At 40.1% G+C, this 13,853-nt stretch overlaps 1 protein-coding gene across 1 annotated transcript in view; it reads right to left on the bottom strand.

The window, feature by feature from the left end:
• The window catches only part of PRSS12 (serine protease 12), a 139,334-nt gene that overhangs the window by 16,852 nt on the left and 108,629 nt on the right, over positions 1-13,853 (bottom strand). The window contains exons 9-11 of the mRNA XM_075616387.1: positions 13,613-13,818; positions 9,005-9,083; positions 6,761-6,883 (exon numbers count right to left, since the gene is read on the bottom strand). Coding sequence (XP_075472502.1) covers positions 6,761-6,883; positions 9,005-9,083; positions 13,613-13,818 — 408 coding nt within the window. The remainder of the gene's footprint in view (positions 1-6,760; positions 6,884-9,004; positions 9,084-13,612; positions 13,819-13,853) is intronic.

Below are 13,853 nucleotides of genomic sequence, written 5' to 3'. Positions count from 1 at the left end.
TAACCCCAGCTGACCCACCCTGTTGGCGGCCCAGCCGACCAACACATACCTAGATAAGTCTGACCTTCTGTTTCGGCCTCTATTAACATCTCACATGATGTGTTTCTATGTGTTTTCTAATTTGCCCTGTACATTTTATCTTATTTGCATATAAAATTAAAGTTTAGTTCTTTACCCATTAATATTGCATTTAGTTCATTACCTGGGGACACTTAGTAATTCCCTACACAGTATCACACAGTGTTGTTGTCTCTCCAACTCGTCTCTGTACATTACTCCACAAGTGTGTAAGTTCTCATATTGTATACAGTCCAAAGAGTGCATGCCACTGGGTTTTCTACACTCTCTGTCTGAGGAAGAGATATCTCTCCTTGTGATACAACATGATAGATACTTCAAAAATCATTTCAAATGACAAATTATTTATTCCAAGTATGAAGACACGGATTTTTTTTTAAAGGTATATTTAACTGTTTAGCCACTGACAATGTATATAAAGTGAAAATATACAGTTTCACAAAAAGGACATCACAACATAGAGAATATAAAAAAAACTATCCCTTATTGTATATTTCAGAGAGACTATTGTTAATATTACTATTTTTTATGCTGTAATGAAGATTTCTTTCTTTCAATTATTTATATTGTGTCTATATTGATTGAGTGTTGTTTTGCTTGTTATTACTTCCCGTCAGTGTGCAGTGACATAGCTCAACTCTCTTCAAAATAGCTTTGCTAGAGATCTATGATAGAGTAAAAGTCATGAAGACAGCCATCTTAATCCCTCATTCAGTAGACTGTGAGGTTGTTAACACCTTCTTGGCAACACATTAAGTGCCACTTGCCTTAATATAGTTAGCGCTTTGCTAGAAACATGTTGTTTACTTCATTGTCTATTATCTAAACATATTAATGCATACCATCAAAAGGGCTCTCAAACCTACTTTATTGACCCATTGACATATCGAATAGTGATTAGACCAGGGGTGGCCAACTCCAGTCCTCAAGGGCCACCAACTGGTCAGGTTTTAAGGATATCCCTGCTTCAGCACAGGTGGCTCAATCAGTGGTTCAGTCAACTATTTGAAGCAGGGATATCCTTAAAACCTGACCTGTTGGTGGCCCTTGAGGATTGGAGTTGGCCAGCCCTGGTCTATTGTATGTGGGCCCTTAGGTGTAAACCAAATAAACGGCATGTTACATGTTTTCCTCATTACAGACATTATTCCATATTGTCGGCTGAAAGTGGCTGTAACTGCCACTTTGGACCATATAGAATAAGGTACAAAAGCCATAGCACTTTTACATAAAGATGCAGTGGATAATTAGCTACAATTGAGAGGCAGCTGTCCAAAATGGCTTCCCCAGTAGTAAAAGCACATGCACCTTTAACATGAAGATAAGGCCAGGGCCATGGTCAAAAAGACTGTGCTGAGCCGTGCTGAGCCGCGCTGAGCAGATGCACTTACCCCCTGCATCTGTAATCAGCGCGGCTTTAGGAGCCTCTTCCGCACGCTTCCGCACGCTTCTGCATGCGTGCGGAGGCGTGTGGAAATGCAAGAGACAGGCAAGTTTAAATTTTGCCACTGAGGGAAGCGGAGGGCCCGTCACGTGACTGCCAAAAGCCAATGGCAGTCCGTGACGTCGGTGCCGTGACGTGGAGCACTAGCCCCGCCTCCCGCCCGGCTCCCACACGGCTTTACAAGAGCGCACGCTGACGCTCATGCAGGGACACAAAAAATCTCCTGCTTCAGCAGGAGAGCATGAGCGTCAGCGCTGCTCAGCGCTCTTCCCTTCTCCGTGTTCCGAGGCCTAAGATAGAAAAACGAAAGCAGCGATAATCCCATGGTTTTATTTGCTTTATATTTAAGGGAGGTTGAGGACATACAAATATGCAGTAACGTTTTCTGATTTTGTTTCCTGATAGATCAGAGGAAAAAAGCATCACACTACACTTTTGAGAATGAATGGTTATCTGACTTTTTAGCAATACATGGGTTATGATTTTGTAAACAAGTTTAAGAAACGTTGCGGGTCATTAAATTCACTGAATGATTATGGTTGTACAGAAATCTTGCCTTGTATGCTACAAGTTGTTTGTATTTTTGTGCTAACAATTGAAGTTATGATTACAAAACGTTATCGGTTTCTGATTATAGAAGATGAGTTTTGGGATGAGAAACCACTAGGATTAGCCAGTTTTATTTAGCTCTACTCTTTTCTAAACAGAAAACCTTATTTCGAGTGTTGAGGAGATCATTTCATCCACGTTTCTACACCCTATTGCTTCTATGGCTTAGAGCAGGGGTGCGCAAACTTTCTGTGCTGTGCCCCCTGCCTGCTCTCCCCCAGTGTCGCGCCCTCCCTTACCTTTAATCCGGCGTCAAATTTTGCCGTTGTCATGTGACATGACCCCGTGGCGTCATTTGACGCCACATTGCCATGGCGACGCGTTGTCCGAAGCCAGCAGAATTTAGGTAAGTGAGTTACAGAGGCCTGTAACTGCCGTGCAACCCCCAAAAATCTTGTGCCCCCCACTTTGCGCACCCTTGGCTTAGAGTCATCAACCGCCGTTAAAACAGAGTAAATATCACACACGGGTTAAAAAAAAAAAAGGACTGGGTCTTATTACTGCAATTTTATAACCTACGGTATCAATATTGCAGTAATATTTATCAAGGTGCGATAGTTTTAGACAAGCCACGATGCAGTAATTAACGGAACCAATAATTATGCGTTAATTATCACAATCAAATGAGGGGAAGGGGGGGCGGTAGTATCACATTTCTGCCTTAGGGTTATGTAATCCAAATTATTATATTTATATATTTGGCCTGGATTTTAAATAGACCATCGGCCTCGATTGATTTTTATGTTTTTTGTTTTTTCGTGGCCATCTGCCATCTGGTTGGTAACAGGGGTGTGACAGCCCTCAGCCCTCAGCTTACATTACGGGATGGGTTAAGGTAACATATTTTATTACATCTTCCCATCAGGGCTGCCACCTTCTACTCTAGGCTAACCCAGAGTCTTTTTTGCAATTACATTTTTTACATTTATTTATTTTATTTATATATTTATTTCTCTTACCTTCAGCAGCAGCAGCAGCAGCGACGGCGGCAACTCCTCCTCTTGTCAGCATGGCTCTGCGACGTCATGGCAATGCGATGCCGCATGATGTCATATAGCATCCCATTGTCATGGCAATGCGGCGCCATTTGACGTCGCCGAGCCATGTTGACAGGATTTGCTGAGGGAGATGCTGCCGTCGCTGCCCGGAGATTTTTCAGGTGAACCTGTAGCCCAGAGATACGTGGCTGAAACCCATAGTCTCCGGGTCAAACCCAGAGTGGTGGCAACCCTTCTTCCCATTGATTGGCAATGTGGCTATCTAGGCTTCCAATCAATGAGTTTGTTGGAAAAAATATATATATTTTATTAATGTTTAATTCTTAGTAGTAGTAGTAGACCTAGTAATAATTGTATCATTTTTTTCTGTTTATAGTGACCAAAAGCCTTATTAGCCACATTTGGCTAATAGAGCTATTGGCCATTACTCAACAGGAAATGGGGAATGTAAGGTTAGTGTTGGGGTAGTTTCCCCAGGGAGGGTGGTTAGGCCCCCCAGGGAGTGAGGGTGGTGTAGGGTTTGTCCCTCCAATATTATATGTTTCTTCCCTGGGGAAGAAGCAGGCTGTTTACAATCATACTGTTGCTAATTGTATAGGTTACCCAGTGGTAAGCATAGGCTGAAGAAGTACCTCAATGTTGTTCTTGCCTTTGAAGTGGATGAACCCAGTTTAAATTCTAGCTTTGGCTCACCTTGCCTTGAGACCTTAGACCAATCACCTTATCTCCCTGTGCCTCAGGCACCAAAATAACATTTTAAGATCTGTAGGATCTATGGGGCAGGGATCTATTGTGCCTGCAACATTTAAAGTACAGCCCGCTTATAGTCCGAGCTATATATAAAGAATAAATATTAATATTATAACATACAGATAAGTGTGCATTGTGCTTGTAAATAGTGCTGTGTCTACTATCAGGGCAATGTAAGGATACATGATTAATGATTAATCTATTTTAAAGGCTATGTAAATCCAGACATGGCTGTGTTTAGGCATGAGCAGCCATATTCAGTAATGCTCATTTTCACAGACACTTATACATGCATACTGACTTACAGTGACAGACACAAACACAACAAGGTTTCCACTCGCTCCTACACACACACATCAAGTCCCCCCCCAAAACATACATAGACATTAGGGTGACGGATTCTTCTCATCTCAGATAGAAAAAGTGAAGCACGATGGACATTTTCACTTTGCCTTCTTTAGTAGTGTAAATGAATTATACAGTGGGACATCTGGACATCCCTGTATACCCACCTTTCACTTTAAAAGCTCAGTTTGTACTGCTGTCTACAATAACAATAGACAAAAAGGGCCACAGTGCTACACCAATATGACAAATTATTTAGTTAAAAACTATCTGTTTGTTCTTCTCATAGGTATGGGTTATTTAGTTAAATCCTTTGGCCAATACATTTCTAGACTTCAACCTCGTCAAGGTAGACCCTACCAGGCTTGAAATCAGTGCCGTCTTAACGCATGGGCACGCTGGGCAGTTGCCCGGGGGCCCCACGAGCATAGGGGCCCCATGCTAATCTATGCACAAACCAGAATTGAACACTAATTTTCCGATCACCCGCCTCAACATTCAAATTTCCCGCTAACTCGGTAGAAGGAGAAAAATTACGACTTGTAGCGGAGAGTTAGCAGGGCCCAGTGCCCTGCTTTGCCCGGGGGCCTATAATGCTGTTAAGACGGCTCTGCTTGAAATGTTTTAGTCATGCAGTGAAGGATAAATCATTTGTTTGATATATAGAACTTCTCACCTTATTGTATAAGGGAGTATGTAATGTTCCAGAAATCACATTGTTTTTTCATGGTTTCAATACATAAGAGAAAATATACTGTTAAAGCTTAACTGGGCACTTTAAATATGATTGCTGTCTTCATTAGTACTCTAATTTGATATAATAATGGCTACATTAGCAGATGTGGTCCTCTGTATTTTAAATGTTAAAGGATAGGAAAAAGTGCAGAATAGTGACCTCAATTGTATTTATGTTGTCTTCTGACTACTAGAAAGGAAATTGTACTTGAGACAAATATTGAACTTTACACTGCTTGAAGGCTGAGAAAGATACACGGTTAAAAAGTGCACTATTGCCTTCTCAGTATTTTCCATTACAAGTAACACATCTGGTTCATATTCACCTTATGAAATGTCAACAAGTATCTTTTACAAAAATGTAAGAAGAATTTCCTGCATTTCCTCCTGAATTCACGAGGCTATGGAGGAACTTGCTTTTGTACGGAAAATAATGTGACTCTACAAAAACTAATGAGACACATACTTTTCTCTCACACATTTACATTTACATTTACACATACTGTATCAATATGAATATTATATGCCACTATATATAAACAGGTGTGAAATATAAGCATTGAAAATATCCATTGAAACATAATCTAAATATTTTATAGAGTTTCAGGTAGAGTAATTGTAAATATATAATATTCTGTTCTAGATTGCTAGAACCCTTTGTCCTCTAGCCGAGCAGGGGTGTGCAAACTTTTCCCCCTGCATCCCCCTGCCGGCTCTCCCCCCCTGCTCGCGCCCCCCCCCCCCTCCTTACCTTGTCTCTGGCGTTTTGACATCACGACGCCATGGCAACGCAACATCACATGACGCCGCAACGTCATTTGATGCCATATTGCCACGGCAGCACGTCTCCAGGAGACGTCAGAGCCAAGGTAAGTGAAGGTTACCATGGCCGCTCTCCCAGCATTTAATTTAAATGCCTTCGGAAAGCGTGCGGATTCTCTGTAAACTCACGCCCCCCACAGAAAATCTCACGCCCCTCAGCTTGCGCACCCCTGATATAGAGTATAAAAGGTACAATAAAGTAGAGACCATGCATGTAGCAATTACAATCACATACATGTCAACATGTTAAACTAGTAATTGTGGGCAGGTCTAAGAAATTTGGTTGCAGCCATTTCGCCGTGACCAAATAACCACCGGCACTTAGCCGTGACTTATCTCATTGTCAAGACGCTCATCCGCTCGCCGCTTCGGTAAGTCCCTAACCTTAACGCTTATCCTAATAACCCCTAATACTAACGCTACCTAATAACCTTAACACGTTACCCTAAGCCCCTACCCTGAAGCTCCATACCCCAAACACAAAAACCCCTAAAAGTAAGCCCATTCCCTAACCACTAAAACCCCTAAAGTTAAAACCCTACCCTAACCACTAAAACCCCTAAAGTTAAAACCCTACCTTAACCACTAAAACCCTAAAGTTAAAACTCTACCCTAACCACTAAAACCCCTAAAGTTAAACCCCTATCCTAACCACTAAAACCCCTAAAGTTAAAACCCTACCCTAACCACTAAAACCCCTAAAATTAAAACTCTACCCTAACCACTAAAACCCCTAAAGTTAAACCCCTACCCTAACCACTAAAACCCCTAAAGTTAAACCCCTATCCTAACCACTAAAACCCCTAAAGTTAACATCCCACCCTAAGCACTAAAACCCTTAACTTACCCCTCTACCATAAGCACTAAAAACGTACCTTCTCATTGAAGCAGCCGGCAGCTGTGGCGGAGGGTCAGTCTACAGCCAAACACCGGCGGGGACTTGGTCACGGCTCTAATTTGATGGTTGGGATCAACATACCTCTTAAAACAGTGTGCAGCTGTGAGCACCCAGCAGCTACTGATAAGAGTAGCACCGCATAACAGTCTTCCATCACCGTGAGAAGATTTCAGCCGCAGAGCAACCTGCCAGGGCCAGCCGCCTCTGTGGAGAGAAATAAAGGTCAACATTGAATTCTCTTGCTTGATACATATAAATAACCAGTTGGTCACTCACCTCAAGTGGTTCATTTACATTTCATACAAGGGTAGACAAAGCTGCCCATTTTGTCAGAGTTGTTCTCAATGAGAAACAGCACAATTTCTTAAAGACAATAAGTAGATCATTGTTTTTATGGTGTTGTTTGCATCACGACAAATTGCTACATCAGCACTTTGATGAATTATCAATTTTATATCTCAAAAATAGAACATTTTCTTCCACACCATGGCCCTAACTTTTATAAAATGGTTGCATCTTTTGGGTGTGCTTCTACTGATCTGACCTGATCATAGGCACACACACTTAAACACCAAATGTGCAGGCAGTCCTCGGTTATCCAACAGGATTTGTTCTGGAAGTAGCATTGGATAGTGAAACCGTTGTAAAGTGAGTCCCATGTTAATCAGTGGCGTGAGCGCTGGATAACGCATTCAGGCATCGAAAAACGTCCCTTAGGGTTGCATTGTAAAGCGTTGGATATGCCATTCGTTGTAAAGTGAAACATTAGATAACGAGGACTGCCTGTATATGGATTATCTTCTAATGTTGCAGCAGGATTGTATTCACACATTGTTTCAGTTCTCATTTCTGTCTGGGGCATTTAATCTTTTGTTATATAATTACAATTGTAGTTGTTTTCACTATGCTAATATTTCACTATTTAAAGCCCAGAGCATCTTCTTTACATAAAATATAGATCACAAAAATCCATCTAAAAAGACTTTGAATTATAAGCGTCCTTACAATAGAGTGTGAATAGACTTTATTAATAAAAAAGAGGGGTAAACAATGCCCACTTAGAAAAGAATATAATAATGAATTAATGTAAAGGTATGTCTAAACGGTGTCACTGCATATAGTCACCGTCAGCTGGGGAATCACCCGCTGATCGCACCTATGGCACCTCCTGCTCTGTGGCCTGCTGTTAAAGCCGCCGGAGTCCTCTGACCCTGATAGTCAGTAACCGCCAACATGCAGGAGGCACAGAAGTAAAAAGGATGAACCAGCACTCTCAAAGCTTACAGGGATTCCCTTCACTATACCAAATATATATATATATATATATATATACACATATACAGTATATACACATACATATATCCCGTAACTATATCTACGTTAACTATTACCCTTGCAAACATCAAAGTGGCCAGTGGATGGCTATTCAATCAATACTCGAATGTCAATTACATTGGCCAGTATTTATATGGTACATGCATTTCACTGGTGCATTCCACAGTGATTTATTTTGCCCAGTGAGAAGGAAGTTGCACTGGGATCTTTTTTTACCCATCATAGGGAACCCTTTGAATCGGAAATGTTTTTGTAGTTGCAACATCTTCAAACGTCAAGGATTGTGACAGATGAGGTCAAGGACCAAACGATCACACTCTAATAAATAGATTCCTAAGTCACTTCGTTTGTATCCATATATTGAGATCATATGTGTCCTGCAATGCCATTTCATATGTGCATTATCTAATATATATATATATACACACACACACACATATTTTTTAAGATTTGCATATACAGCCACATAATAATCTTGGAATAGCTTTGACTATTTATAGTACTGTCTTGTCTTGTTTAATTTGCTTAATGTATCTTATTTATTGTGAATTAAGCAGAATGGTAAGGTTACCTTACTTCTAGCACTATCACTTATTCACAAGATCATAAAATCCAATACAAACTTCCATCGTAACAAGCTCATTAGCGTGTGCTTCACCTATTATGCGGTCCTGTTAATTACTATGCAGAATTCTAACATTTACATTAACCATGGCTATTTTGAGTGATTTTCAATAATTATGAAGCTCTAGTGCATTCTCAAGCAAAGCAAAATTAATGTTACAATTGATGGAAGCGCCAAATTCAAGCAAAATGTCATGCTCTTTGTCCGCCTTTTGTGTCTAATGTTTGATTTTATCAATAACTATTAACCAAGTAATAACTTCTAACAATTGTACTTTCAATATATGTTGATTCTGTGTACATAATTTAATTAAATGAATATTATCCAAGTGTATGGTAGCAAGTTAAGTTCAAAAACTCACTTACCTCAGAGAATTTTTCCCACCAATAATACGTTTCGGACGACGATGGAGCAACCTTAAGCCACAAACCAATGAAGAGGATTCTGCAAAGAAACCAACAGTAATCGTCCATAATACAATCCCTTTAATTATTTGAAATATTTATGCCAGCAATAAATATTTATTAAAACTGAAAGAAATACTTAAAAAATAATTTAAAAAAATGATACAACAATAAAGCATTAAATAAAAGAGTTCAATTCATAACGAGCACTTCAAGTATCAGGTTTGATCCCTGCCCCAAATAACATGCAATATACACTGATGGAAAAAGTTGACACATAGCACGTTGTAAGATCAGGACAGGAGTATAATTTCACTTGTGTAAACTGAGAGGCAGGGAAACATTCCCAAGATCAACCAGTGGGGCGGAAGCCAACTCTAATTTCAGACCAGTGTTTCTTCAGTTAAGTGCAAGCAGCAGGTCAGGTTCACAGGGACGAGAGATGAATTTCCACAGGGACATGTAATAAAAGGCTTCATAGCTGTTGCCAAGCAAAATGCCTGCGATGGTGCTGACGCTTGTCAGGCACAATGTACTAATGGGATTCCTGTATTCCTGTCAATGTGACACTGACCTTTTTTTTGTGTTCATTTTAAGCAAATAATGTTAAAGAGAAGTGAGCTTTGTAACTTTTAAACTCCTCTCTAGTAAATTCAATTAAATGAAGTCAAATTAAATAAAGCGCTAATTATTGGGCTTAAAGCAGCAAGACATGTGAAATCTTATATGTTTTTTTTTTAAATAAATCAGTTCTGTAGTATTTGATAATAGTGACTATTTTTTATTTTATTCAACAAAATGCCATGTTTAATGAGTTTTAATGCATCCTTTGATTTCTATAGCAGGTTTTAGTACACCTTCTCAACATGTTTCTGTTTGTGATCATTTGTTGCCAATATTCCCAGCAGTTTGAGCTGGAAACAATAGATAATATTACTTTAGTAAGGTAAGGATACATTGTAGCTGCTGAGTTACGCTGACTGAAGGATTGATTGAAACTGAAAGGCAGCCATTATGTTAGGCACACAATCAGTATTTTGACAGATTTATAACAGGAGCACCAAACAATTGGCAGCTTAGGTAAACATGTAGAATTGTCACATGCTTTATATATAGAAAGAAGAAAAAAAGGGGGGAAAGTAGTATTGCTGCTTTAAGGAAGCAGTTTTAGTTAGAAAATCAAGGCAAACTGCTCGTTAGCATTTCATTTATAATACAACAAAGTATAGTGAAGTACAATCGCATAAGCCTGATTTATGTTGCTTTAAGTTGATGCTTGATTGTAGTGTAGCCAGGCTACTAAAAGAACACTGATAAATACCACCCTATGTCCTGTTACTAGTTTTAAATACCTGAGCATATGATTTGACTTCCACTTAACATTTGGGATGCACATTGATGCCCTGACATCCAAAACCTATGCCAAACGAAGTGTACTTTACAGGAACAAATCCTCCCTAAGTCTGCTGGTCAGAAAGCGTATTGCACAGCAGATGCTAATGCCAATTATTGACTATGGAGACATAGTATATGGCTCGACACCCCCAAACCCACCTTGGCAAACTTGACACCCTCTACAATTCAATTTGTCATTTCGTTCTCCAATGCAACTACAACACACATCACTGCGAAATTCTCAAAGAACTAGATTGGTCATCACTCGAGTCTAGGCGCAAAGTTCACCTTTCCTGTCTTGCCTTCAAATACTTTCTGGGCAAGCTACTCACCTATCTGAACAAGCTCCTCACCCCTACCACATGCAGCACTTATCATCTGAGATCTGACTCCAAAAGACTGTTCATGGTCCCAAGGCTCAACAAAGTATCCAGCCGTTCCTCCTTCTGTTACCGTGCACCTCAAAACTGGAACAACCTACCGGAGACTCTCACATCCACCACCAGTTTAAGTTCTTTCAAAACTAAGGCTGTCTCACACTTTAATCTGGTCTGTAACTGTTACATAAGCCTATAATATACATTTTCTCTAACTGTTCATGCAATGTATTGTATATAATGTATACCCTGTTCATTTATGTAACTGTATTTGTAACCATGTATTATTTGTCATATTAACTATATCCAGGACATACTTGAAAACGAGAGGTAACTCTCAATGTATTACTTCCTGGTAAAACATTTTTATAAATAAATAAAAATAAAATATGTAAACTATAAAGAAACTACGGGTTAGATGTAATCATGATGTATCACTGAATAACCTACCCGTGTATTTCAATGAACATAGGAAATAAAAGTAGAATAGTTTTATCAGGTTTATATGCACCGTGATATGTATTTTAGCAAATATATAGCACATGTCGATGTTAAGAATTAATTCCAGGGCTGCTCTTATATTGTTTTTATTTAGCCCTAATGAATGTCCGGACTCGTGTGATGTGAAACCTTCAGGACTCCTTCCATAACATATCGATACTGTGCAGATCTACCTTAGTTTTGAAAAAGTAACCAATGTACAAACAAACACACGCTCAACAGTTTTATTTATTTTAACAGTACTTTTATATCAATAGAGTGTGAGGCATGTGTGTCTCTAATTGCCCAAAATAGCATAAAAAATGCTGTCCCATATGGAACTACCTAAAATATTTTAAAATAAAATTACTCGAAACTAAGGCTTCAATAAACAATTTAGAAATGGTAAACAAAAATATATAACCTAAAAGAGCTCATTGGAGGCTTTATTTGTGCTAATTCTTGACCCTTCTAAATAACATTAGACGTTTCCATCTCCTCTGTTTGGATAACGATTGAGCTGATTCTCAGCAACGCAAGAACATGGTTTAAAGACAAGCTCATTATTTTTCTCTGTGCAGATATCCGGTATTTTTATTAATGTTATGCTGCAGTGCAGGGAATCCCAAGAGCGGGTTCAGGAACCCCTATGGGTTTGTGGGGTATTTCCAAGGAGTTCCCCCCAAAAATGTGAGGGAGAGGGAGAGATTTTAGTAACTAACATACTGTATTGCTTGACACCTGTGCTCAAAAAGGAGCACATCTTAGATTCCCAAAGTATATTTAAATGACTCGCACCCCACACTTCCTAAAAGGATTTCCAGAAGAACAATATTGATAAGCCCCCTGGTGATGAAGGTGGGTACTGGGGGGAGGTCCAACAGGATCAGATCTCATAGCCTCTGTTATTTAGGGCAGCAGTTCTAGCAATGTGACGTAAACCAGCTGCTGGAAAACTACGCTGTCATACAGTACTTTTGAGCTCTAGTTCTAACTGCTCGCACCTGTAGCTAATCTGGCGATTAGCACATCTCAGGCACCTCGTGTGTTCTCCTTGTTATGCACAAAGCACATTGAAATGGCAATGGCAGCCAGGAAGTGAAAGTGGTCTGCTCTTAAAGAAAGCCAGGGGAGTGTCCACAAGTATGATTAGCTACAGGTGTGAGCAGCAGAGCTCAAAAGTATGCTACAGTAAGTGAAACTTTTCTAGCAGCTGGTTTAGCTGTTGCCCAAAATAGCAGAGGTTGTGGGTTCTGATTCTGTTGGGTCTGACACTAGTATCCATTTCCTCACAGTGTGCCTTAGTCTTGTCAATATACAGTATTTCTTATGGAAAATCCTTTTAGGAAGGGTGGGGTGTGAGTCATTTCAATATACTTTGCATATACCTGTAACACCCTTTCCCGCCCCTCCCCCCCCTCCTAAGGGAGATAGAAGGGGGATATGGTGTTCGTGGTGCTGCCCTGCAGGTATCCAGGAGCCTGGGCCTCCACAGGGCAGGGAGCTTGGAGGGTAGATATTCTTTTTCACAGGATAGTGGACGAGATCAGCGCAGAGTAATTAAGCAGCTAAGGAAGTAGGCAGAAGCTACTACCGCAGCAGCAGCAGCAGCAGCAGCAGCAGCAGCAGCAGCAGCAGCAGCAGCAGCAGCAGCAGCATCCCCGCTCACTCTGCACTAGGGAAAGCAGGAGAGTGGGTTGCTGGGGCTGGCAGCTGTTGGGAGCTGCAGATGAAGCCTCCGACTATGCCCAGCAATGGGTTAAAGGCTTATACCTAGCTAAATGTAAAAAATAAATAAAACTGCAGTGATTCAAGATTCACTGATCATAGATTATATTCCAAATCAGTTCTTAGACAGTTCACTACAGTGATCATATAACATGATTATGTGAAAACAATTCACTTACAAATTGTCCCAAAATTAGTGGATGGGTTCACAATCATGACTATGATCAATACATGAAAGAAAACTAAAGTCGTTTTTAAGAAGCCTACATACACTGTGGGCCACCTAACTGGCCACTTACATTGTTTATGTTTTTGGATAGGATTTTTTTTTACAATTGAAAGGGTCATTTGCTGAATGAATCGGGTGTTATGGTGCTGCTGTAGTAATATTATGAGCTTAATACAAATGGTTTGTAAGACTTTTATATGAGACGACTAGCTGCTAATTTATCCAGCAGAATGTCACGTGAACTAAAAAGAAAAAGGTTAGCGGTATTATAATAGAAAATAAATCAGATGGCTCATTGATGACATGGACAATATTTGCGGTATTTGTTGGATTATCTGTCCTGCAACGAGTACTTCATACCTTTATTCCCAGCCGCTGATGCCTTCTTGCCTAAGTAGTCACAGATTGCCCCGGCATCTTCACTGTGGCGGCAGTTGTGTTTGCCAATGTCCTGCTTGATACAGTCTGCCAAAGACCTTTCATTTCCTGTGCACTTTACATTATCAACGTGAATGGGGCCTTTTCCTTCTCCGAAATAAGCCATAGTCCTGGCCTTTGCTGGGCCCCTAGAAATTCAGTTACATGCATCATTAGTAATTGA

The sequence above is a fragment of the Ascaphus truei genome, chromosome 1 (assembly GCF_040206685.1).
Source record: "Ascaphus truei isolate aAscTru1 chromosome 1, aAscTru1.hap1, whole genome shotgun sequence".
NCBI lineage: Eukaryota > Metazoa > Chordata > Amphibia > Anura > Ascaphidae > Ascaphus > Ascaphus truei.
The sequence above is the reverse complement of the archived record's forward strand: the minus strand, read 5'-3'. Positions and strand labels throughout refer to the sequence as shown.